This window comes from Bombus pascuorum, chromosome 6 (genome assembly GCF_905332965.1).
Source record: "Bombus pascuorum chromosome 6, iyBomPasc1.1, whole genome shotgun sequence".
NCBI lineage: Eukaryota > Metazoa > Arthropoda > Insecta > Hymenoptera > Apidae > Bombus > Bombus pascuorum.
Genome location: NC_083493.1, coordinates 10,492,973 through 10,520,651, shown reverse-complemented (window position 1 = coordinate 10,520,651; position 27,679 = coordinate 10,492,973). Strand labels below are relative to the sequence as shown.

Sequence of the window (27,679 nt, the reverse complement as noted above, 5' to 3'; positions counted from 1 at the left end):
TATCATTAAGCATCTGCAATGTCTCATTCATTATCGCTGATCCTACGTAGACTAAGTATCTGCTGTGAATCAATCGAAAGTACAGTAACGTCCAACTAACTATTTTGAATACTCAAACACGTGCCATCAGTGGCATACACATAAAATCATCCATCAAGATCGACATAAGGAGACCGCGATAGCTGACACACAGTAAGGATGCAAGCTAGAAAGTAAAGAGTGGTGGTGAAGTGAAGGGTGCCTTCAAACGAATGACGGGAGGGGGGGGGGGACTTCAAGAGGGCGGCGTAATGGCGGCTAAATTCCTGCAACGACCGGATGCAATTTAATGCCAGTAGTCGTGGCGCTATCATCGCCTCGCTGATGCAATATCTTTCGAGTTTCCGGCGTCTAGTTAGTGCGGAACGAGCTGTTGATAAATCTCTCCCACCTCCCTATTCCCCCCTGTCCGCTCGCTCTCCCCCTCCTCTTTCCTCCCTCTGCCACCCTATCCGACTCCCACCTATGACTTTCCAGAGACTCCTCTAACTGCTCGTTCCCCTATGTTCAACCACCCATCGTGCTACCACCACCACCATCACCACCCCCGCGGCTCGGTATGTGCAGGCCATTTCTCCGGAGCGGAATTACATCCCCCAAATTGTAATTTTGTCGGGCACCACTCTCTGGTAACACCCGCATTATTTCCCCCACCCGTCGTTTTCAGCCCCTCCCCTCCTCCTACATCATGCTAACAACCCCCTTGGCACCCTCTACAACACCCTGCCCCCCTTTCTTCTTCGTCTGCTCTCTGAGCTCGTTCACCCAGTTAGATCCGTTAGCTCTCTTTTCCAACGACTCGACGTTGAACGAACGTACCGGTGTGAAACGAGAAAGAACATGGATTCTCCATGGTCGGGTAGAACGACGTCGTTCCCTTTGCGTGACACGTGTCTGCGAACGAGCATCGATTTCCGGTTGCCATCGGGAACCGGCGCCTCTTCCTTTGGCCGTTATCTGTGTTCTCACGGAATATCGCGTAGAAAAGGGAATTAACCGTTCAGGTCGATACGTGAAGAGAGAGCCTGTCCGAGAGGAGTCTCGGGTTCGAGAGAATGAATCGAGTAAAGGCATTCGGTCTCTAGACGAGAGGTGTGTATTGAAAGATAAATCTATAAGTGAGAGAGAGAGAGAGAGAGAGAGAGAGAGAGAAGGTTTCCGCTGGCTTCAGTCGAGCAAATAGAATCGTGCAAGTGCTTAAAGAGGCTCAGCGAAATTTTCCCTAACGTTTACACGATGCCCTATTATTAGGGTGGTTCGATTAAGTTTTAGGTTAGTGCTCGAATTATACAGGGTATTCGATGTTTTAGACCTTTGGATATGTTGAAGTGATCGTCACTTCTGAGAAAACTCAACATCTGGTCTTCGGTTTCTCAACCGCCTAAGGTCTTCGAAGGCGCATAGACAAAAGAATGCGTTTAGGAAAGGCCATAAGCGGTACACGTCCGATGTTGGTTGAGGCAGTTGCCTTTAGTCTAAGGGTAACGCTGCTAGAGAGAGGATCTGGATAGGCTCACATTGTAACACATATTTTGTAATTTACTAGTCACAATATATACACTTTCAATACCTTGCAGTTTGCTCACGCAGTTATTTAAATCCATCCACTGAATAATCTTAACAGGATACATAAAATTGAAAAAATAAGGCCGGGAAAACTTTCTCTAAAGCTTTCCCTGTACTCTGTTAGCACGATGATTCGATTAAATTAAAGATTTATATCCGAATTATAAGAAGTACTGAAAATATTTTAGGTTTCTAGATTTTGAAAAAGTATGAGAAGTGTTTTATTTTCTAATTTGTTCAAAGTATAAATGGAAAGAGGGTAATAGTCGTTAAATCGTCCTGACGTTTAAATACGTTAGCCTCATTCCGGGAATTCGCGGGGAAAGTTAAAAGCTAAATCTATAGAAAAGGAGATTCGTGTTAGAAAATGGAATTGTGAAAGTGCTCGGAAATGCTTGTGAAATTTTCTCGAGAGTTTTGATCGATATTAAATTAAGTTCAAAATTACTATTCGAAATTCGAAGCATCTCGCATTGTCGATTGATCACATCTATTCTCATGTTTGCATATAGTACACAATCTAACATAATCGACATAATCTACACAATCGTTAAAATATAAAATCGCACAAGGTGTTAGTATAGCATCGTTTATAGCGCCGTTTATAATGTTTGTTAAATTAAATAAAACAATAAATATAAATAAAATTGTCAAAATTTATTCAATATTTATTCATTAACATAGTTATAGAAATAGTCAATGACTGGCATATAGCATAATTTTCGCGTAAAATTGTTGACAATATCTTAAGTTTCGAAGTTCTGAAAATTTGAAATATACCCAAAATATTCGAAATGCGAATTCTTTTGTATTTTATGTCTGATTTAATTCGAAACCCAAGTGGAAAGTGTATAATAGTCGTTAAATCGTCGCGGCATTTACATTAGTTCCATTTCGAGAATCCGAGTAAGCCGTAAAACGAGAGTAGGACGCGGTTGAAGCTTCCCGTAATCGAAAGCTGTAAGAAAAATGGAAAACACGTGAGACTTTCGATGCTCAACCAAAGTTGGAAGGATTAGGTGCGATTAAATTAATTTCCCAGCATTAACCACACGGGACAACTGTAACGTGTCGTTGGAAAAATTAATTATCAAACCAGCCCGATAATCGTCGTCGAGTACAGAGTAGTCGTTATCTCTTCTCAATCTGGCTGTTCGAGCTTACAGGGCAGATTGTATTGGATTACCTCGAAGGAACCATCGCAACTCACTTCATAGGAACGCGTTCGCCGCGAGAGATTAACGTTAAACGAGACTCCGAACACTTTGACCTACAACTCTCTCTTCTCTTCTCTTCGATACTTTCCACCGAGCATTCTCGTCAAACACGAAGTTTCAACATTTTTTTAGTTTGTTCTAAAACTAAGAAAAGATACTCAAACTGCCTGGTACTCGATTAATATTGTTGGATCATTAAATGGCTATAATCTCCGTGTATATTACTTCAATTTTATTTTGTATTTTATACTCTACACTATGATGCTTGGAATAAGTCTGTATATAATATGAAATACAAAATAAAATGAAGTTCCCTAAAACTAAATTATTTATGCCAAAATGTTGTAACGTTTTACGATTTGCCGATATTAGTTGAGGATCGAACAAGCTGTTCGATCGCTTCTTCTTCTACGGAAATGACATCTATCAAACTTCTATACTAATATTCAAGTCACTACCAAGTATTTAAAGACAAGCTTACTAAGACTGTCCTTGAGACAACGTGATCTTCGGGCGACACTTGTTTTATGCCCCTTGTTTCGTAACATTATCGCTTGAGGCCATCCGTCGAATAATCATTAAGCTAAGTTTCTTTCATGTAGTTAGTCTATATATTCGGTGACTTGTAGTTAAGTATAGATAGTACCATAGAGTATTATTCAAGAAAATAAAGTACTTTAATTACGCAGAGAAGTCTTAACGAGTCTAATTAAAGTAAGGTCAGAAAATTCAATTGTATGTAGAAGATACGATATAACGAAACTCACAAGCAATACCGGTATCGCAAAACCAGGTCTTTTTACGTCGTTTAAATTCCTGATGATAGGAATCGGCGAGCTATAATTGCGTCATTCGTCGATCGAAACTCGTACGAGCAAACTTATCTCAAACCAACGGACTCGATTTTCGAAAGTTCGAACGACAGGAATTTTGTCGGATGGCTAAATTTTATGGCGATCTCGTGACCTCGTCTGCACACGTTTTATCGACGTGTTATAGCCTGTGGATCGCGGTGCGAGTCGAGCGGCAGCGGTTTAAAACTTCTAGGATAATTAACTAAACTAATTAGCGACCCTCTGCGCTGGAACGAAACATCGACGTCTCGTAAGAGCGACAGCAAGTAAACGAAAGACTAGCAGCCAGTGTCACGGATAGCCTGATAAATTCGCAGGGATAAAGCAGAAAACTTGGCGCCATGGAACGAAACACGTTGCCACTATCAATCATTCGGCCGTTTTCTGTTTCGTTCCAAACCCGACGTTTGGCAATTCGATCGGTCGTGTATCAGTAAAAATAACACGGAACCTTTCGACCCAGCCGGCCAGTTAACACCGTTTCCGTTTGTCTCTTCCGATGGAGCGGAGATGGTTTCACGCGGCTGTTTATAAATAGACAGGTGCTTGTTTTTATTTTCCCAGTCATACATTAATTTTGTACATAAATTTTCCTGTAATTGAGAGATATATGTCATTTGACTACCTTCCTTCAATTTCTTTGTTGCGGACCGAGTGATAATATTGAAATAACAATATGTAAACATTTAGTGGGAACAAATAAGGATAAGCGAACGAATAATGGAAGTTTCGTTAAATACGGCTTGTTTACACAAAAATATAAATAATAATTTGAAATGTTGAAATTTTAATTGTTTACTGGTACCATAAGAATATAGATAGGGTGAGACAATAAATAAATTTGAAGCATACATGTAACGCCAATACTAGTTCAATTAAAATTCATTGATATCTAATTCCACTAACAGCCCATTAATTTTGGTCCTCGACTGTAAGTTAAATAACAAGTTTTGGGGGCGAGTCTTCGACTAAATCAATATTAGAACTGCCAGAGTAATTGAAATTGAGCCGCTCAGAAATATTGATCAATATGACTATATGGATCAATTTCATACACCGAAACTTCCTTGATACATATTTTTACATCAGTCACCGGTAATTTGTTCTTCCTTGTATTTTGCATGTTTAACAAGACGGAAGTTTAATGCGGAAGAATTCTTGGCTGTTTCCGTTTTTATTTGATTCTCGGGCCAACTTCACCAAGGTATCGTTAACCGCCCCAAGCAGGATAGAAGAGTCGGCGATAGACGAGGACAGGAAATCACATAGTACCCGGAGGCTATGAGGACGTTAACGGCGTTATTAGTCCCATTGCGCGAGCAGGAATGAGAAGAGAGGACGGGACGACGAATGGGAAGAAGGATACTGCTCGGTGAAATCGAGCTGGATCTTGCTCAATCAATCAAACAGAGGCAAATCGAGTCGATGGAAAAGAAAAGGGCGCGCGAAATGGGCGCGAGAAAGCAAAAACGAGGAAAGAGCGAGAGAATAGATGGGAATGAAAGGAATAGAAAAAGCTGGATAGGCGGAGAAACATCACAAATCAAAGAAGCGGTGACAGTTAATTCATAACTTCGCAACCCCGTAGCTCTTTCGAATTCCCTGGCTGCCTTCACCCACCCCTTTTCAATCTGTGCCAACGTCGCCAGTTGCGTATGCACCTCGACGAACAGCCTTTTCGCGTTGATACACGCCCGAAGAGCGCATTGTTGCACTTTTGTTCCACCCCTTCTTTCTCCTTCCTTTCTGGTCTTGTCGCGGTTATTGCTGTTCTTCTTCTTCCCGCCCTCCGCCTCCCTTTCGTTTTGTTCCGTAAGTTTTGTGTCACCAGCGTTGTTTAAAATCGTGGTTACATGATAGATACTTTAATAGATAAGTCGTAGAATATTATCAAAGGCGAAAAGATGATTGACTGTCCAATTTCTCTTTTATATAGAGTAGCAATCGATGATTAATTGAGAGAAAAATGATGGTGATCTATAATCTGATTTCTTATCTTTCGTATTGGAAACATATTTTTAAGAATCTGTGATGTTGCATGTGTCGAAAAGTCGAACGTTGTTCGATCAATTTGTCTTTCCGAAATTGTGGAGTGAACAATCTGACTCACATTTATATTCACGACATTGAAAATGCTGACGTATGTAAGACTAATTTTAATTTGTTTCATCGTTACATGGTTTTTCAAAATTCTCCTAGAAGCTGGTCATAAAATCTTCCCACGAGTCCTAACGGGACCTATAAACAACAGTTGATAGTTTGATTGATAATCAGCAAACAATAATTTTAAAGGAAAAAATAAGAAATTTAAACACGTGCAAACGTACATAATATGTACATATATACAAAATATCTAAATTACTTACTATAATAATTATAGGATGAAACATATTTGTATTTAGATTCCATTTCATTAGTCCAACTCACGAAACTATGCTCCACAAATTCCTCTAATATTTCCTTTACATGTGTTCTAATCGATTTGCGGGACTGAAGAGAATCTTCTTCGCTACGTATGTTCGTTGAAATCGAGGTTTAAAAATAAAACGGAACAGCAGCGGAGGTATTTTTTCCCCAAGTTTTCCTTCAAACATTAATCCTAATGGGCCGGTGAATAGGTAATGCAATTTAGCAACTGTCAGGGATGAAACGAGGGCGATAAAAGTGGCATAAGTCTGCGGGACACGTGGATCGAAGAGATGACAAGCGGCGTTAAGCGGCGTTGCGCAACGAACAACGAGAACGAATCGCGAAAGCAGTTTTCGTCTGTATCTGGCTGGTCGATCTCGCCGGCTGCAACGTACGTGCACCGAATGGCCGTCCATAACTCATTTACATTAATACGGGGTGAACACGAATGTCTATCCTTGGATATCATCGTCCGTGATAAAAACGATGGAAATGAAATATATACCGGTTGGGTTTCGGGCGTCGCGCATACATCAACCTGCCCTCCAAACCACCGAACCGATCGTTCCTCCCGCGAAAACCGCAACTTTAGTACCGACGTGTATAATCGTCCCAGCTTTCTACGTCACTAATGATTCCGCCTGGTACGATTAAGCGTCAATAGTAATTCACCCGGTCTACTGTCTTTTCTTTCTCTCTCTCTCTCTCTCTTTCTCTTGCCTCCTCCCTCTACCTAATTTTCGCGGCCGTTCGAAGTTTTGAAGTTTCGTGTCTACGTTCCGTAGTCTCGTCGAAATTCTACTCTTCGAAGATAAGAAAATTTCGAGAGACGAGAGGAGATCGACGAATTAAACGACGAAAAGCAAGGAAGAATGGAACCACGACAGGACAAAACGAGAACTGCGTTTCTATTCTGCCTGGGATAGAGAAGGGGAAATGGTGAAACTGTCTCACCGCGTTAGTCGACGTTCATGTCGATGAAACTTCAACGTTCGCCATCCCTCTCATCTAACGATGCGTTTCCATGAAGCGGAAGTTTCCGTAATCCATAGACCGGTAAGTAGTCAAAGACGGCGTGTTACAAGTTGAAATATTTAGCAGCCACTCCGCATGGGAATATCGAACAGGTGCATCGCTACCCTTAATCCATGGCTCGATGATGGAAATCGATACGTGGACCGCGTGCCTCTTACTTTATCCGAAACGAGAACAATGTTCCAGCGTACTGCGACAACTGCCATCACCAGTCCATCGTCGACAGACGTGATCCCTTCAATGGGTTTCCACGGGAACTACAATGGCATAACTATCCTTACGATTCGAGCGAATCATGCACTGATGAATATCGAGATACGATATCTTGTTTTCATGCGATTTTGAACAGCAGTTAATTTTCAAACTGAATTCTATTCTACTGTTCGCCGTTTCATAAGATTCTTGGCTCAAACAAATATTTATTTGATTCCCTGCTAAAAGTATCTAACGATATATACTGGTTGACACTTGTACGCTTATTCGTGACTCTGAATCGCCAAACACAACCCCTAAAACGAGTTTCCATGTAGCCTTCAACATTTTGTTAATTATCACCTCGATCGGAACAATTCGTTTAATGAAAAAATCGCGGCATTGCTTGATCGCCACTGCTCTGAAAAGTCTAATCGATGGCTGATAGGGCAACACTATTAGCTAACACCGACCGTTTCGTTGTCTTGGTCGACGCCATTACGATGGCCACCCTCCTTTCGACTCGCGGATTATACCGTTGAATCACGCCAACTCTGGCGCGAGTAGATTCCATATCGTGTGTCGGCCTCGACTCGAACTAATAGACGAAATTAAACTTACGGCCACAGTTTGCAAGAATGACTGTGAAGGAGTAACAATTGTAGTCCGTCCGAGGGTTGTTCGCTAGAAATTATCGTTTCACTCTGTGTTTCTTTCTTACTCCCTCTCGAGTTAATAACGGGACTGTACGATTTGAAGAGAGAGAGAAAAAAAATAGATGAAAAGGAAAAATGGAAATGGAATTCGCCCTGGTGGAAAGTCGAACGAGAATCGTGTGGTGGTGGTTCGTGGCGCGACGAATTAGAGCCCGGGGATCGGTGTAATCGAATGCTCGCGAGATACCATATTTGATTCTATGTGGTGGATTTAGTTCGCTAGGGCTTAGTGGGCCGAGTTTTGAGCGAGATTGGTCTTGTAATAGATGTACTTTGTGTTAAAAGTAATTGTCTTTGCAGTCTTCCTTGTTAATATTTGACTTATTATATACTAATTGAGAATCATGATATGTATCTCAAATGAGTAAAGAGTTTAGATTAGAAGATTAGATAGAGATAGATAGGGTGATGATCGATTGTAAATGAAGAATGTTTATTGTTAGGGTAAAGTGCTACAATTGAGAGACCAGGGTGTTTGCATTTGCTCGAGATTGTAATATTGACAAGGAATATTTGAAATTATATTATGAACTAAGAATACACTGCCATTTACAGTTTCAGGTAGACGGGTCTAAGGATATCCTACGAATGTTTGTATCGGTGACATTTTGATATCAGTAATGTTAATACTTTCTACAGATTAATAGACATGTATTCTATTAAAAGACAACAAAAAAATCTTGGACTTTAGCTTCGACCTTTTTGTTTCGAAAACAAGCAACGTTTACAGTCTATACTGAACGACAAATCAGTATACGGTCACTGTACGTACATCTTCAAGCTGTCCAGCTGAGAATATTTTAGGAAAATTAGGCATCATCTCCGGTACTTAATTATACCGCGAAGTGGGACCTGTCCAGCACAGAAGACAAACCTAATCGACGCCTACCGGATGAAAGTGAAGCGACGAGAATTTTCCGACGGGTGTCGATCCCCAGGAGATGCGCAGCGCCGCTCGACGCTGCTCGACGAGATCGAATGCTAATTCCTTTTGGTGCCTCGGGGCCGGAAATTTGAACGGGATTAGGTCGGATCGGGCCGCTTCTCCCCGAAAATGTTCACCAGGAATAACAAAAAACCGAGTCATCCTGCACGTGGATTACCTATGCATCGGCCACTCGGAACGAGATTCAATTAAGGAACAGAACCTCTGCCGTGACCTTCTATCTCTTCTCTAACCACAGTTAATTATTTCTTTCTTCTTTCGAGCCATTAAAGCAAAATTACACGTATAAAAGAAATTCTTCATTTATATTCGGAATCAAGATCGTCTTGTTCATTTGAGCTAATATTTATCAGTATATTTTACAAAACCACAAGTTATTTGGTTATTCTATATGGTTAGAAATTACGAAATTGTAGAAGGGATGCCTATCTTATCTACAACTTATAACTTGGAAATTTGTTAGCAGGAGAAACCTGTACTAAACCGTATATTTAACTTTGGAAGTTTATAACTTTTTTAATTAGTAAGCAAATTGTGTAAACCAAGCCCTATTTATTATATACTTTCGCAATGAAGAAACAAACAAACGAATTAAAATTAATTAAAACGAATTAAAGAATTCTATTTTAATAGTACTTAAAATAACAATAAAACGAAGCTTTTTCCGAGTTTGCCCGGTAAAACGGGTAAGACCCGTGTACATTGCACGATATTTTCCCTAGTCTAAATTAACAACGATAACATAGAAAATGATCGATTCTTCTGTTATCCAACCCGTACCACCCTCGTGTGCCCATTTATTACACTGCGTATACTGCATCTAGCTTTCTTGCAAGCGGCCCGCACCATATTCTTCCTGAAAATATACGCAAGTGTCATCAATTCTAGATTTACTACTTGATTCCAGCCTTTTCTTTACTAATTTTTATTTTCTGCCCGTTATTGGTTGTTCTTAATTCGACGTAGGTGTTTTTCTCTTCTTTTTAAAAGTAGCGAATAATTCATTTTTATAGTCAGCGGATATCGATTTTAACAAGTATGGTTATGCCAGGGTACACTTGAACACAATATTTATTTATTTGGAAAATATGGAAAATTAGCAGTAAAAATTTTCCAAATATAATGTTAACAAATACGTGTCGTCATTTATAATCAAAACACTAGCCGAATATAACATCAAGAATACTTGAAAATACAATAAAGTCGATAATTCTTCGGAACGTACGCCGTTTATAACAAAACACTGTTGACGGACACTTCAGTACGTTGGAAAACAGTTGGAAAGCGCTGGAAGGAATAATATTTTTTGAATTGGTTACGGAAATAAATATGGTATACGCTTGTAACCAGGTCTTGCCTGTTATTAATGGGTAAATTATTGTGCAAGAGCGTTCAGATATATTTAACAAGATATTAGGATTTCCCTATCCTAACATTTTCCAGCGTTTAGTTTGTCAACTTGCATATAGTCTAGAAATTGTTGATATTAGCATATTATTCAATGTACATCTGTGATCTTGGTAATGAATTTTTATTAAACGCTTCAAGAAGCAAAACACACGAAGGGATTTCTCTGCCCCTACAAATGGAACCTGCTGTCGTATAATTTCATTGGATTATCACAACGAAGGAGTTCCATTAAGATGAATTGAAAGATTCAGAAGGAAAATAAGACAATCTTTTATAATGCGCATAACAACTATGCATTAAGCTGCGATTACTATATTCAATTATAAAGGTTTAGACATTTACTTAACAAAATTCCTTAGAAAAATGCGGATCATATCTTCGATCGAATCCATACCTTTCTTTCTAAAAGAAAAAACTACTTATACCACTTCTCCATTGAGCTTCTCGATTCATACTTACTTGCGTGCAATCTCAACGGAAGATCTCTCGCAATCCCAGTCTTTCGCAAGCCCGACTGCCGCCAAAGATACGATCCGGAATTCATCTGCAACTATCAATTATACCATCTCACGTCCACGCAATTACCCAGTAATCCCGCGAGTCCTCTGTCCATCTTCACGGCATCTTTCGTAACCAGTTCCGCGGAAGGAAAAGGGAACGCCACGAACCACGGTTTCATTTGCGAGGTACGACCGCGCATATAATGATTATTCAAATCGTCGTCAGGGGGTGTTAGGATTCTCGGTATTGAGGGATCGGCGTAGACAGTAAGGGTGAGAGAAGAAGCGTCGAACGGAGACGAGAAATCCAGCCTAGGAATCCGGTGATCTGCGGTGTGTGATCCAAGCCATTAGGCAAAGCTTCCTCGTTTCCTCTTCAGACCCTCTCTCCCTCTTTTCCATCCCCCGTTTTCAGCGTCTCGTCGACGAGCTAACTGAAAAGGACCAACCACCACGTGTTCCATGGTTTTTGCATTGGGAAACTTGCTCCTCGGACCTGCTAAGTCTGCCCGCGCAATTCGCAGCACGCGCCTTTCCAACGTTCATCCCCTTCTTCGCAACGACTCAGCTATGTTACACTCGTTCTTTCTGTCGTACTATAATTGCTGTCCTGTGGGGGTTATCTTTCTACCTGCATTAGTCGTATCCTGAATCCTTCAATCCTCTTATTCCGTATTTTTTGAAAGAGACATGGGGATTTAAGGATGAATTAAAAGGAATTTAGTAAATGGAGTTGTTTGTATGAAAGGAAAAAGCATGAAATATTTTGTTCGACGAGACGATGACATCATAATTAGCGTGATGTTCCATTTCTCCGTGTCGATTAGTTATTATTAATTTGTCCTTTAAATACTAGATAAAACTTCGTCTCGCTATTCGTAATCTTACGAAATTCCTAGCAGGTTTCGTTAATCACGATCTCTTCACCGGTTATACAAAAATACCTAGCTTCTACTATCTCTCTAAAAATATTGCATCAATTTAATACAAACATCTCGATCTAAACTGAACGTCTAAAAAATTGCGCCATCAAGCTAAATGTTTATCAACTAGTAGTCCAGAAAGAATACGCTATTCGCACAAAAGTACTTTAAACGTTTAATGTTTTACAGACCAAACGTATCTAAATTCAGTTTCTTATAAAACCTTCCACTGGCCAAATTCATCGTTTACCTTGCATTCGTCGATTAGATAAAAATCGCTATCCTACTACTATCACTTTTCCCGCAGAACACAATTCACCTCTGAATGCTTTAACCCGAACCCAACGTCTAATAAATCTCGCCGGAATATCGTTCGTCTCTTCAACCAGGATGCAGTTCTTCCAATTTGGCGCTTCCCACAAAGAGGATACCGCGCGCGGCGGCCCCTGAAATACGCGCTCGCGATTAATGATAACAGGTAACGGAGAAACGAGGCGGCAAGTTGTCCCTGAACGGGGACGCGTTCTTTTGATGTCGTTCCCTCGCTGAAAACCGGTTACATCGACATAGACGAATACAACGACAAGCAGGATAGACGAATAAAACGACATGCCGGATGGACAAGGACAGAGCGACGACGACACGAGGTGAAATATCCGACGATACCGGGCGCCAGTGGGCACATCGACGATGATAATGAAGCTTCCGCCATTGGTTGACCGATAAGGCGATTTACACGAGCAATATTCACGCGCCACACCGTATCCATTAGAGGCCAAACGCTTTTTTCGCTTTCGTTTGCATGCGCAAATGGCCTAGGGGTAAGTTTGCGGAATAAAAAGGGCGGTAGAGCAGGCCACACGGTTCAACAGGAAGGAAAAAGGAGGCAAGATCGTAGGGAGTTTGAGGGGAGTAAAAAAGGAGGAGATAGGTTGTTTGTTAGCAATCGTGTACGCACGCACATTAACATAACAGCAGCAGCTAGAGGGAAATCACCTTTGCCGTCGTATCGTGTTACTTTTACTCGCAAAAGCAGTATGTTGGATGATTCTCTGTTTGTACCTGAAGCTATATGGCTTACAGTTATATAGCCGAACTTAATGATGTTTAATAAAGCGGAATTATTAAACATTCGGATGATTACACATGCATGTTACATATGATTATTCATATGCAATGAATTTATTACCACAACGTGTCACAGAGATAAATTTGGGTAGAAAGATTTTTTCATGGTGAGATATTCTCGTATTCCGACGACGAATTTATCAAACTTGTCTTTTGATAGATCTCTTTCGATCAAGAAATTATACAAACTAATCGAATGATCATTCTATAAATGAGAAAAATGTTACATTAAATACGTGAATGCTGTACTTCAAAGATATAAAGTACTGAACGGATTACGGTTAAATTCATCATCTGGTATCACGATTTACTCTAAGTAATCAAAGTTTTCGCGGCCGACGTTGAAAAGTTCGTTTCAGCCCACAAGATCCTTTTCGGTTTCCGTTAATTTCGTCTTCCACTAGAAATTCATGACTGACGATAATCCAGAGGCAGGAAATGAGCAATCTTTCCGGCGAATGTCTATGCGGAAGATGATTTTTCTTGAAAGTAGCACGATGGTTCGTATTTCGCTGATTATTAATACACGAGGAAGAAAAACGAACGTTCGTTTCTCGTGGATGTTTCGTTCTCGTTTTAGAAGCGTCTACATTGTCGTCGGACTAAGCTTCTTAAAGTCTACCTCCTTATATATCAGATCGTTTTCTGTTAAAACGGTTGCCTCGATCTCCTTCCGAGGTCCGGCAATCTTATAATCCAGTCATATCCTTCTTCAAAAGGATCTTCTTCCGCGAACGATGAAGATCACGGATACTCTATCGAGCGAAACTTCTCAATAACATCTTTCGTATGCTTTGTAATCTCGGACGTCGATATATTTTTCCCCCTTTTTCCTTTTTCGTTTCTTTGAATGACGTTCGGATACCTGGGTTACTCGTAAAAGATCGTTGAATGCGACTCTATTGAAATTATACGTGACACTAGTTTCTCAGTAACGAATATGAAGTATTAGAATTCGTTTTTCATCAAATTACTTCTTATATCCGAACATATATGTAACCGATTTTTGTACGATTTTGCAAAGAAAAAGCAGAAACGATAGACGATAGAGACGATAAGACGAAAAAATAATCAAACGATTCCGAAAATACCTAAGACGATTCTCACAGCATTGCAAATTCTATTCGAAGAAAAGCTCATACTTGGTTTTCCTTTCCTTCTACCATAAATATCTAGTACCTATATTTCGGAATTTTAACCGTATAAAAATAAACATAATCAGTATCGTAATAATTGATAATCTTATCAAATCAATACGTTATATATTAAAAGATTTTTTGAATAGCTCGATTTCTGTTTCACAATTAATCAACCCTTACTTTTTGCAAAATTCTCTCTCTCGTACCTTTTGAAAAATATACACGAGAAATGCACTGTTCAGCGTACTATACTAACCAGTTACTTTCGAAAATAATACACCTATACATAATAAATTTAATTACTCCGCCATCGGTTTTCTAAAACTACACTCTTCGAAAATACAAAGCGGATAGTACAAAACTAACAGCGAGGTCCAAATAGAAGGCAATAACTATCAGCAACGAAATATTAAAACCAACGGGTGGCATCTCTCCCGCCGAGGGTGTTCAAAGCAGCGGAAACAGAAAGACGGACAACCAGTGGGGAAAAAAAAAACGAAATTGAAACGTCAAATATAAACATTCTTTGACTTCTGGTGTGTCACAAACGTCGACACGGATCCCTCGATCTATTTTATTCCTTCCCTCATCTTCCCTCCATCTGTTTTATTTTATTTCGTTTTTTTTTTTTTTTTTTTTTTGATTTTTTTACCTTTGACTTCTTTTTTCTCGCTGTCGTTTCCACGGGGAGCCCCGCAGGGGTTAAGTGGTCGAAGAGAATTTCGGTGGGATCTGTGGCCATGCAGAACCACGATCGCGCCTCCCCGCGTTTCACGGCTAAATTGCTGTTTCGCGATTGGCAGCCCGTCAACGATTCGATGCTCGAACAGATCTGACCACTGTTATCATTATACGTACGCGTACCAACAGGATGTCTGTGGTCAGTTTGGTACACGACATCCAACCGCATAAGCCGACGTACGGATTTTTGTCATCGGGAGAACCGCCATTGCACATGATTCCCGGACCGGAATGACGTTTCGGTTGATTTCTGGATAGGGAAGGGATGGGCTGTTGCGACTGCCACGATGAAAACAGGAATCGACGAAAACGACATTGCCAACCGACATTGCCAACCAACATTGCTGCAAACAGAGCGTCGTTACATCGGTTTCACCTGAATCGTGTTTCGACAGTATTTCCACGTGTCGTTTGGAATATTTTCTACGGGAAGGAGTAGTTGACGTGACGCGGTTTTGTCGCTGTAAATGGAAGGTTTCCATTCAATTCTTTGGAACGGAGCGGAATTGAGATCGGTTCGAGTATAGTTATCGAAAGATTCGCGAGAGTACTCGAGGTCTATTGAGAAACTGTTCGACAATTTTATATGAAAACGGTAATGCACAATGACTCATGATTAATTGTAGTGAAACATTTTTATGAATATGTATGGAACTATTGGAAATTTGATTAGCACTCTATTTAAACAAGAGAATTCGAATTGCATTATACTGTGTATGGAATTCCAGGAAAAGCTATATTAATTCCGCTGCAACTTTTTAATCGTTTGTGTAAATGTGTACGAAAATATCGGAAATTTCATTAGCACTGTAATCAGATAAACAGAAAATTCGGACTGTATTGAACTGTATATAAGATTCAAGCAAAACCTATATTAATTTTACTGACAACGTTTAAATGATATTAATATCTGTCAAGAAACTTTCTATTTCTAGTAACTATAAAATAAAATCATTATTTTAGCAACTCTAATATTAAAGAATCATTAAGCATCGTAGGAATTACGCGATTCCTTCTTCAGATGGTGGAAACGGTTGAAATCCTCGTACAAATCTCGAGTACGCTCCTCAAATGTATTCAGAAAAAGTTCCTCCCATATGACCCGTTTATAATCGAACGGTCGATTGGTTGGAATCGAGTTCGTGGAATTCCTTTGCGAAACTGTAGTATAACAAGAACTCGCAGCACTCCGCTCACGATTCGCGTCACCCGTAAACCGATTTAATCCCCTCCTAGCGCACGCGAGTTCACGTTAAACGTCCCTCCACCTGGACGATTCTTTAACGAGTCTCTTTGCCCGTTAAACGCAATACCGCTATTACGATCGCCCGCTTTAAGAGGAAACTCGTGCCCCTAAAAGATTCATGAAAACTGCGACGCGAAGCGGTCGTTTACCACGTTCACCTCCCTCACCCCCCCTGCCCTTGAAACTCCCATCGTTCCAACAGTTTCGAAGCAAAACCAGCGTCGTTTTACCAGTGCGCGCTCGTCTCGTCCCGTCTCGTCGCCAGAACGCGTCCGCGGCGATAAGTCAACTCTTGGCGAAGAAAATCGAGGATGGGTACGTCGTCGAAGGATATAGGAGACGTAGAATTTAATAACCATAGGCTGTGACACGGGGGTGCCTCCACAGCGTAAGACATGGATGTAATCTTAGCGGGGTAAGTCATACGTTAGGAACCGGAGGACACATTCTTCGTGTCGCTAACAAACGCCCGTGGCATGCACGACATGTCCCGAGCTCGCTTTCTCTCCCTCTCTCTCACTCTCTCTTTGTGAGGCATCGAAGGAAGCCTTGACAACGTTGGCTGGAGCGCCGACATAATTCTAATTTTATTGCCCTAGCAGGATGCGGACCAACGCGAACGAGACCTCGAATTTATGGGCAATTTTTCTTATTAATTTTCATAAGTTCGACACGTGAACCAACGCGGCGTCTACACAAAGGCGATCCCGCCTTCCTTCCTTCGCCCCCTGCAACCTTCCTTAGACCTTGCCGCGATCCTTGCATACAGTAGCGTATGCAAGGGTGACGTGCGCTGAGAACGCGTCGTATTTTCCAACGCCTTACCTCCAACAGCCGCGACCCCCGCCCAGGTCGATGGTTATATCGAGTCGCGGCGCCAAACTTCGACGATGCCACGGAAGAACACCTTTTCGAAAGACGAGAAGTTGGAAAGCGTCGCCGAGAGAGAGCCGCGAGGAGACAATCTCCCGGTGCACCAGGGCTATATTAAAAAATTTTCTGGCACACTGTGAATTCAAGGAATTCGTAATTGATACGTAGCGGGTGCTTGGTTTGAAAAAAAGGAAGGGCAGGATTTCTTGGACAGACGTTTGGATAAATGGGCTATGTTAAGTATGGGGTGTCGCTGGAATATATACAAATCCTCGCTTAGTTTCGCCGGTATTTTTTCGTTCTTTTTAAGCCATGGAAAAGATATTTCTCTATTAGCTGTACGTAGTAAAAACACACTTTGGCTAATATCTGCGTAGAATTTGAGACCAATTTTGGCAATAAGCAAACATATTGATCGTTTGGTCAGTTAATAATTTATTAAAGCATAATGTTGTGTGTGCATTAACATTATGACTGTCGAACGTGAAAGGGTTAATTTATTTCGTACTTGCAGATCATTCATTTAATTATAGATAGAAGATATTATGAACATTGTATTGTTTAATTAATTCACTTTCGGGTTATTTAATGTTCGATACACGCGTCAAAGAGGAGAATTTCAGTCGATTAAACTAAACTGTCACAATTTTAAGTAATACTATCTAGAATCGACAATACATATTGTGTACGTGAGAAAGAAAGAGGCAGAAAATTGCATATTTAGTTTCCAAGCACTGTAGCCAAATTAATTAATACATAATTTATGACCATGTTATATTAATTTCGCAAGAAAATGGTATGAATTGCCTTCGGTCATTAATTTGGTATTAATTTATACATTTAACGTGTAATGTGTTTATACACCTGTGTACTTTACTAAAATTCGACCAACGCCGCGTCGATCAGGATTTAGATCAAAATTTAGAATCAATAGAATAAAATTATAATATATACAAAACGAATCTCTTAACACGATGATTTCAAATAATTCGTAAATTACTTACTATATGGAAAATACTTTAAATGAAGTGCATCGAAGAGAACGTAATCCGATATTAATTATTTCCTGTATGAATATGCAAAGGATATATGATGAAATTATACTTAAATATATTCTACATAGATAATCTAATAAAAATAATACAATAAAAACGAACACATATGTGAATTCCGATTGGAAATTAGTGTTTTTGGTCACTGCGAGAACTACAAATCTGACATGTTTCATTGTCACATTTAATAGTTCTAGTGTTAAATAAAATCAAATATTTCTTTAGGGATTGGATGAAGGATTGAAACTATATTGCTCACGAAAAAAAAAGTTTCAATAGCCCGAATTACAATCGTATTGGATTAATTCATTGAATTCCTCGAAATCAATCGTACCGAGCGCACGTCCACCGTACTTCGCTTTCGCCGGGATTTCTAGAGTGCAGAAATTCGTCGATTCCCCGTTTATGAATAGAAGAAATCGCAGAAGGATTCATACAGAACGCGGAGGAAGGGATGGAATTTTTCCGGCACAGCGAAGTGGAAAGAAGCGTCTACGACGTTTCGAAGTAGTAAATAATGGAGAGTGACGAACGGATGGCTGCGGAGGATGCGCAAAGAGAGTAGAGCAACTAGGGGACCAGAATGCAGAGGGGTAAAAAGAGGGAATAGAAAATTGCACGGTAAACTCGTGCCGCCGTTTCCACCTTGCCGTGGTAAATTGAGAATAAACAGGCGGGCCGAAGAGACCGAGCGAGAACTCGGAGGAAAAAAATAATTCGTCGTGGCTGCAGGAATCACGAGGAAAGGAATTCGTCGAGGATGAGTACCTTTTTAATCTCTGCGGCGCGTAATCGAACCGGAACTCGACTTAATCAATTAGGTTATATTAATCGGCGAGCCCGAACAATGAAATTTTTCTCATTTTCCCCGCTACGATCTCTTCCTCGCTATAAAATAAAGGTTCCGGTTATTACGTTCGGTCGGCGAAACGTTTCTTGCGAAATTTCACTTTCATTATACGTTTTATATATATTTTTATATTTTAAAGTCTTTCTTATATTTTTAAAGTTTTAAGCGTTCGATCGAGAATCGAGTTTGTTTTTAATTATCCGTCTATATAGAGAAGACAGAGTCTGTAAAATTGATTTTGACGTAGTCGCGGAGATGGTCAGTTGTGAATTCTGTATTCTTAATCTCCAATGCATTTCAATAGATTAATATTGACGAGACCAACATGCGGTTTTATTAACCATTTTAGTGTTATTCGTGGAACTAAATATATGCATAATCCAAAATTATAGATGTGGATCTCTTATCTCACTGAAAGATAATGCTTTTATCTCATCGAATCACCTGATTTCGTAATTCGCGTTTTGAATGTGACACGTTAATCTAGTTATTCGTAATTAACCACGTTACAAGAATATCATAAAAATGCGAGATATCGATTGATAAAATAATTCTAGAATTTCCTGATTATTTTATTCATATATCTTCCCGGTTTATTTATTTAAACCTTCATGCATCTCTACCTTATCCACCGCTATTGTAATATTTTATTAATTCCTATGTCTGTCTTTACCTACCTTATCTACTTCGTTACCATGGTATTGCTTGAGTGTAGGCATTGACTGTATCTACTTCAATGATATGTATCAGACGGTCTGACTATTCCTGCCTTATCTACTTTGCTTCACTAGTTTTCTCGAAAAGTCGCAAATTTCATTTTGTAGCAACGAAAACCGATATTAGTGTAGTTTATTCGTTGAGCGTCAATGCGATTTATGTAAAATGTTTTGCGAATTATGGCAAAGTTCGAAAGAGCAAAGCGGATAGTGGTGGATAAAAAAGCAACCTGTTGAGTTTTACATTGTTATCTACAAACGGTGAATCGGAAGAGAGAGTTCTTATTTCTTTTCTTCTTTTTTGATGTGTATGACATTAAAAGCTAATAATATACGCTTGAGGTCGAGAATAAATTTAATTCAAATTTTAGTACGTAAATTTTGCACTTGTCTCTTTGTGTTTTCATCGATTACTTACGTTGTTAATAAACAAATAATTGTTTGACACAAATCCAGCGAATCTGAGAGCTATTGTGGAGATTATAACAGGGAGATTACAGTAGTGAGATTAGCAGAGGATAGGATCTAGTATACAGATCCGTTATTATCCGCATTCTGGCAGCTTAAATTTAATCACCGTCAATCCTCTTATCCGTTAATTTTTAGTAATACGAGATTAATCCAAAAATACAAATTTCTCGCAGACAATGTACATACATGTTCATTAATTCTCAACACAATAATATTAAACTATTAGATAAAGATATAATGCGCAATATTATACCACAATCATGCGAGAAATATTGCAAAATTTTAACATTTGCGCTCTAAGCTTAAAACATTTGAAATTGTATATATTACATACAGGTCCAGTTCAGGTCCTTTATCTATATCCTAAACATTAATCGATGGAAAGGTCATCATTTTTAGAATTGCGAGAGAGTACAAGTTTGTAGAACTTCTAAAAGTTCTTTCGTATTCTCAATTTGCATAAACATCACAGAATTTCTTATATCCTCTTACTAACGATAAACAATTCTATGTTTCCTTCGCGACGATGATTTGCATTTTCATGGTTATACTTGTATTTAATTCCAATCATTAGTGTTGTAATCTTATCTTATACATTGATAGTACCGCAAGCTGAACACAGCGTTATGTACCGTTTATCGGAAAGTTAGGAATTCTTAAAACTGTCAGGAAACAGTTTAATACAATTATATTGGAAGTTGCAAGTATATCTAAACATAATGACTCTATCCTGTCTACGAATATTAACAGATATTAATCTTATTAGAAGAATTTATCCTATTCCTAATTACTTTTTATAATTTTACCATTATTAATTCGCAATCATATTCTGGATCTAAGAAGAACGATACTCAACGGAAGCTTTGAACACAATGGAAATTCTTAAATCGAAATTTGAAGTTTGTTAATTGGTTTGATAAATTATTGGGAGGATTAAAACCGAAGGATAATAAAAGTAAGAAAAATTGCCATGTTCTCTTTACCAAACATTTATTCTGATAATACCACCGTAAAAATACAATTCAAAATGATATAAAACCCTTCTTTTATTAAAATAAACCTCATAAAAGTAATTTGTATGTTATTTATATATCTCTTCAAAAATTTTCAACAGGGAACAAAGCTACATTAGTCTGTTGCAAGCAATTCACGAAACTGTTCTCCATTTGTTGTGTCAATGGCGATGACCATAATGGCTCCGCAGGATTCAAAAGAACTTCCTCGTTTATATCCTTTTGCCTCGCTGTCGAAAATGATTCCAATTTGTCAAAAATGTACTTCAATCCCTTTAATAAACGACTTTCGTTACAAGCATTCGATGAAACACAATCTAGCATAACGACTTTGCTTTTAAGGTCGTTTAACCGAAGCGACACTTTTTGCAACTCGTCCTCCATTTTTAATCTTTGTTGCGCTTCTGTATCCAGCAACGCTTTATTGCTCGAAAGTTCCTCCTTCAATTTGAAATTCGACTCGACTAGACTCCATAACTGCGATTCCAAATCTCCGAGTTTCTTCTTTCGACTTCGATCCTCGTTCGGAACTTCTATTTCCTTCGACTGTTTCAGTTTTATCTCGAACCTGTGGATCTTCTTCCAATGATGTTTCTGCGTTGAATATTTGTTGAGCCTCTCCTGGGCAAATTAACATTTTTAAGTTATTAGATATATAAATAATTTTGGGCTTTGTTTAAATTACAGGGTAGTGAAAACCGACAACTCACTGTTCTATTTCGTAAACTTCTTCTACGTTGTTTTATAAGTTCGTGAATTCCATTCTTTATCAAGTCTCGTCTCATATCTATACGAAATCTTTTCTTCGACGTTATACTTTCAGTCATCTCTTGCCTTCTCTTCAATATCTTCAGTATCATTTGTAAGGTGTTAATAGGTATATGATTTTCAGTGAGATCTAACTTCGTAATTCTACTGTTGGTTTGTAAGAGACGAATCATCGTCTCTGCTCCGTGTTTACTGATCCCACAGTGCCTCAGACTCAGCGATCTCAGCCAGACGTCGCTTTTTAACGCGTAAACTAACTGCCTCACGCCAGTGTCCCCGATTTTTGGATTTTGGTTCAGAATCAACGTGTGCAATCCCTGGGGCTGAAAAAAAAAGAGTTCAATAAATTACAATACAATTCTGTTATCCTGAATAATATAATTCATGTCCTGAATGTAGTCTACAGACAGTTATGCAAATTTACATTTTTTTGTGAACATAATTGCTGGAATTAATTGCTAATGTGAAAATAATTGCTAGTCACATTAGACTGCGGATGGAACCTGTATACAAATTTCTTTCACTTTTACTTCAAGTATTACAGTGAATATTTTAGATACTTTATATATCTTACAGTGTATCATGTGCATTCTGTACGTTGTTACACCTTTAAATTTCTCACAATTGCATAAACATCTGCAGACTAATAGTTACGTCATTATAATTTGGATTTGTTATATAGACACATATCTATAGTCTCTCATATTATATAATAAAATTGATCATCACCTTCTTGTCAGAATTTTCTTCCGGAGATTGTACAGAGGACTGTTCCCAAACATTCTGCAACAGATCAGCCTTCCTTCTCTTCAAGAACAGTGACAGACACATGGCGCTTCTGTTCGACAGCCGGCAAGACGATAAATTTAATGCACACAATTTTGGATTGTTCCTCAAACAGCCCAACAACAAATCACAACCTGAATCGAAAAAACAAGTGGACAGTAACTAAAAATATTCCATAAGAGGTTGACGAATAGCACAAGAGTGACTCCAAAGAAAATGTATATAATTTGTGTTTTCAAAGTAAAATATTAGAATATTACTGAGTTAGGGAAAAATAGTAAGATAATAATATAACAATGATTATTATACGTGCTAAGAAGTTGGAAAATGATACTAACCGACGTCTCCTATATGACACTTCGTCAGAGATAGATTAATTAGCTTCTCGTTGTTCTTCAATCCGCAACAGAGGATGTTGAGGTACTTCAGCGATAACGGAATCCCATCGAGAGTGATGGAGGTGATGGTGGAAGAATCCCTTGCGCAAACAGCGATGGAATCGACGAGACAGCGCAACAGGAAGTTAGTATAGATGACTGGCCTTGCTCGATCATTTCCCTTGCATCGCCTGGACGTGTCATCAAATGCCAGTCTAGGGTATCAACGTCTTTCCTTTTTGTTTATATTCTAACTTTCTCTATATTATTCATATTGGGAGATTCTGGCCTTTTCCTTCGTTCATCCCTCTCCTCCTGTCTTTCTCCGGCCTTCATTTCGTCCCTCCTCTGGTTCCACATTCCTTTAGATCGTTCCCTTTCCATTTAAATCTCTCTTTTCTCTCTTTCCATTCAGTCCAGGAGATGCAGACCTGCAAGCTTAAACTTTCTGGGAGTAGTATCCGCAAGGAAAATATATCTCTCGAAAATAATTTCGTGCTAGTTCTACATTAGATATTCATCCTTCAAGCGTAGAAATTTCAATCTTAGGCATAGAAAAAATTCAATGTAGATCTTGTTTTTATTTCTATAGTAATATAATTTGATTTTTTGGCGTGCTTAAGGATCTGCTAATGTGGAAATGGAAGAATTTATGAATTGGAAATTTTGTATTGTTTTCGTAATTAGTCTGGAGATAAAAAGGTTTGCAATTGAATAATTTGAGAACTTTTATTTATGCTCAATTTTATTATAGTAATGTAAAAATTGCAGAATTTCTGAATTGGAATTTTTTAATTATTTTATTAATCATTTCTGAGATAAGATGAATTGAAATTGAAAAGTTTGAGAATACTTATGCTCGACGTTTTGATAATATAGAAATTGAAGAATTCAACACTTGAAAATTTATTGTATTAGTAATTGAATTTTGGGACAGGAAGAACAGGAAAATTCCAGAGCATTTGTGCTACGTAGAAAGATGACAATGTGGTGTTAGAGCAAAGCTTAGGAAGTTTAAGCTTGGGGATGCAACGAAATCAGACATTTCTCTAAATTTAATTCTCATAAAATGTTTGATTGCAAGATATATAGATGAAGTACCTTGGGATACTTAAGCTTGGGGATACAACAAAATCGAATATTTCTATAAATTTAATTGTCATAAAGTATTTGATTGCAAAATATTTAGATGAAGTACCTTAATTAAACTTCGAAATATTCGAGCCTCTAGGACTATTCATAATTTTCCACACGATAATTTTATATCTTTTCGTAGTAGCAATCTGTCTTTACGTAATACCACTTTTACTTTGTTTAAGTATGATTCGTGACTGCCAGTTTTACATTTCTTACAAAGTTCGGTTAAATTTGTCTGACATGACGTTCAGAATTATACGGTAGATACCATAATTTCTCAAGCTTCTCCTCCGTATTCACTTTCTCACGTACTCGTTTGCAACGACTTCGGCTATAGATATTGATTTTCGACAGATTTCGACTCTCGGCGATGCTTTTCAATATCGGGGACCAATCTTTCAGAGCCACGCGATCCACACAGAATCGTAGACAACCCTCTGGTAAATATGCTTGTACGGCGGGTAATGGTTTAACGCACTTTTCTTGACATAGGACCTTGTTAAAAAATTCTGTTTGTACCGTGTGAAATATAACTTTCTTTTACGGGGGCGTTCAATTAAATTATTATCCTTGGATGATCAAATTATTAGCTTTTCTGAAGAATAAGTTTATTAAAATTCTAAAGCCTATAAAAGTGTTAAACGATCTTCTTACATTAGGCCAGTTGAAATTTTGTTTTACTTTTTTCTATACATTTTTATTGCTATTTTTCTAATCTTTTGTATATTTGCTTATAATTAAATTATATCGTTGAAATTGTAATTATGATTTTAATTTAAGATTTAGACCAACGATGGTAACAGAAATTACAAATGACTCAAGTGAATTAACGAACCTTATATAACCAAGCAAAATGCCCATGATTGATTCTTCTCACCTCTCTGCTATTTTGCATAATGTCAAGATACACGATCGTTAATCACTTCTTGATTTATCATTGTACGGAACTTACTGACCGACAAAATGCCCGGACATATCACTGAATAATTAAAAAAAAAAGTTGGATTATAAATATTTCTCATGGAAGGTTCACTAAAAAATGAAACTGCAGTTTCCGAAATATATCGAACATCTGACTATTAGCTTTTGTTCTTTGTTCGCAACTTCGCGTCGCTGAAAAAATTTTAATTATTCCTGGAACATTAAAAGATTCTAAGGGAATGGAGCAAAATAATGATTCCCATTATTACGCCATTCGTGCATTTCATCTTTTAATTAATGATTACAGTTGAACTATGTGCTATGTGATACAGAACATCTTAGCATATACATACCTTCAATTATTTTATGGTTGAGTTACATTAAATTAAATTATTTTCTACTTTATGTCAACATAGATAGAAGTATACAGACTTACACTTACAGATTTTCGTATATTATCGTATATTATTATTTTATTATGTTTCCTGTCTTCTCTCTATTTTTTTTTTTTTTTTTGCTTTCTTATTTAATTTATTTGAAGAAATCTATAACATCACTCTATCAGTTCTATTCTATCTCTTAATCTCTTCACTCAGAGTTACTCGTATTTTTTACCCTTAATTTACTATTATGTTAAATATTCTTACTGCAATGACCGCATTAACTGCATCCAACATAGGAGTAGTTGCTCTTAGAATTATCTCTTAGAACTTAATTATTGTTAAGATATCCTGCGAAGTTAAAATTAATAATACATGCCTCTATCAAATATCGGTTACGTATGATGAATTTGGTTAACACATAGTAAGATTTAACAAGAGATAATAGAAAGATAGATAAGTAAGTAATAGATAGGTAATACATTTAATTTTGGCTGAGCCTTAGGGTGTCCCCAGTCAAATCGGAAGCCATTTGGGTTTACTGTCAGCGTAGGGAGGCTCCTCCGCCCGGCCTGTGTTTGGATATAAACGGGCAGAATGTCGAGGTGGGGCTTCATATGAAATATCTGGGCCTCACCATCGACAGTCAATGACAGTTTAGGCCGCACATCAAGCACTTGGTCCCCAAAGTGACGGCAGCAGCCAACGTCTTATGTAGCTTGCTACCGAATATCAGTGGGACCAGGGTCGGAGTGCGCTGACTATATATACGAGGGAATCGTCTGTTCCTGGGTCCTGTACATCGGACTTGTACGACGACCCAGGGGATAGCGTTGAGAGGTGTTGAACTTGACCTGAGAAATTACTCTCTCAGAATGGGAGAAAACGCAGGAGTGTTCAGGTAGCAATTTGAATTCGGTCCCGGAACACTCCTGTTGGACATTAGGTAGGACATCCGGTGGTTGTAGTCGGTAAGTCCGACACTACCCTGCCGCTTCCTGGAAAAGCGGCAAGGTGTCCGTCAGGATTGCCCCACGTATAAAAAACAATAAAAAATAAAAAAAAACGTAATACATTTAATTGGACTTACGGTTAGTATTGGAAGAGCAAACATTCATTGCCATTGGTAAGCATTATATATTTAACTAATTACATATCCATCATTAGCATTATTACGATATATTCCTCAATGTTGGTACGATTCACCTTAATGCGGATATGACTGATTACATTTCCAATTTATCCTTTTTTCTTAATTACGAAGATCAAAAATGGACTGGCCTGTTCTTCTTTGTAAATTCTAAATAACGTTGTCGTCGTCGTCATCGTCGTTATTGTTGTCGTCGTTAACTTATAGTAAATTTTGTAATAATAATTCCTTTCTGCAGATTAATCTTTATCCTTCGAACATTTCCACAATTTCGCCTCTCGAATTTGTTTTCGCTACTTTTTAAATTACACTTTTATTTTATTAAGACAATTTTTTAAGTAAAAATAGAAGATAATGTTTATAAATAAATACAGTTAGGTTTTTGTATTTATGAGAAAATAAAATTGAGATTGATAAATTGAGTTTTAAACGTGGAAACACAGCAAATACAGAGGTTAGTAACGAGAAATTATTTTTATTTCGTTTATTACTTTTATTCCATTTTTAAAATATATTGAACATTTAAATTTTTCATTAATATTCTCGTACCTCCATTGTTAGTCTTCATAGTTGTTTGCTTGTATTAATCTTGGAGTGCTAACCATCGTTGTATTCTCGATTTCTGATGGCTACTACTATTCATAAGAAGTGCAATAGGATATTTTTCAAATATTTTAAGACACATATAACTTATTTTTAAAAATTGTAATTCTTAATTTTTCTTCATTTAAACAAAGCAATTTAGTTCTATAATTTATTCTTACTTTAACTCTCTTGTTTTAAGTATTATACTAATTTTACGTAAATAAGTTCATTTAGATTATAATAATTATCAATTAACTGCACAACGATTATTCACAAGTAAAAGCCCTTAATTAATAAATCCAATGTACACTTTTTCACCACAAATTAATTTATACTCCTATTCTGCAACTATTCGATTAAACGCAAGAAGGTACGTCTTTGTTTATCATATTTCTTAATATCTTTAATGTACTTTTTTTTTGTTATTTTTCGTATTTTCATTAAAATTGTAATACCTCGTTGTCAAACTCTAAATATATTTAATTAATATTTTACTTTGTGCAGGTTCATCACTTTTTTCATTATCCCACTTTTTAACC

The 27,679-nt window shown here is 38.0% G+C and overlaps 1 protein-coding gene across 1 annotated transcript; it reads right to left on the bottom strand.

The window, feature by feature from the left end:
• Positions 1-20,996: 20,996 nt before the first annotated feature.
• Positions 20,997-23,187, bottom strand: LOC132907936 (protein Cep78 homolog; the record flags this gene model as incomplete). The annotated part of the gene is made up of 4 exons (XM_060961390.1): positions 20,997-21,657; positions 21,747-22,127; positions 22,534-22,724; positions 22,929-23,187. Coding segments are annotated over 4 exons (1,368 nt in total), but the record flags the coding sequence as incomplete, so codon positions are not given.
• Between the last annotated feature and the right edge of the window lie 4,492 nt (positions 23,188-27,679).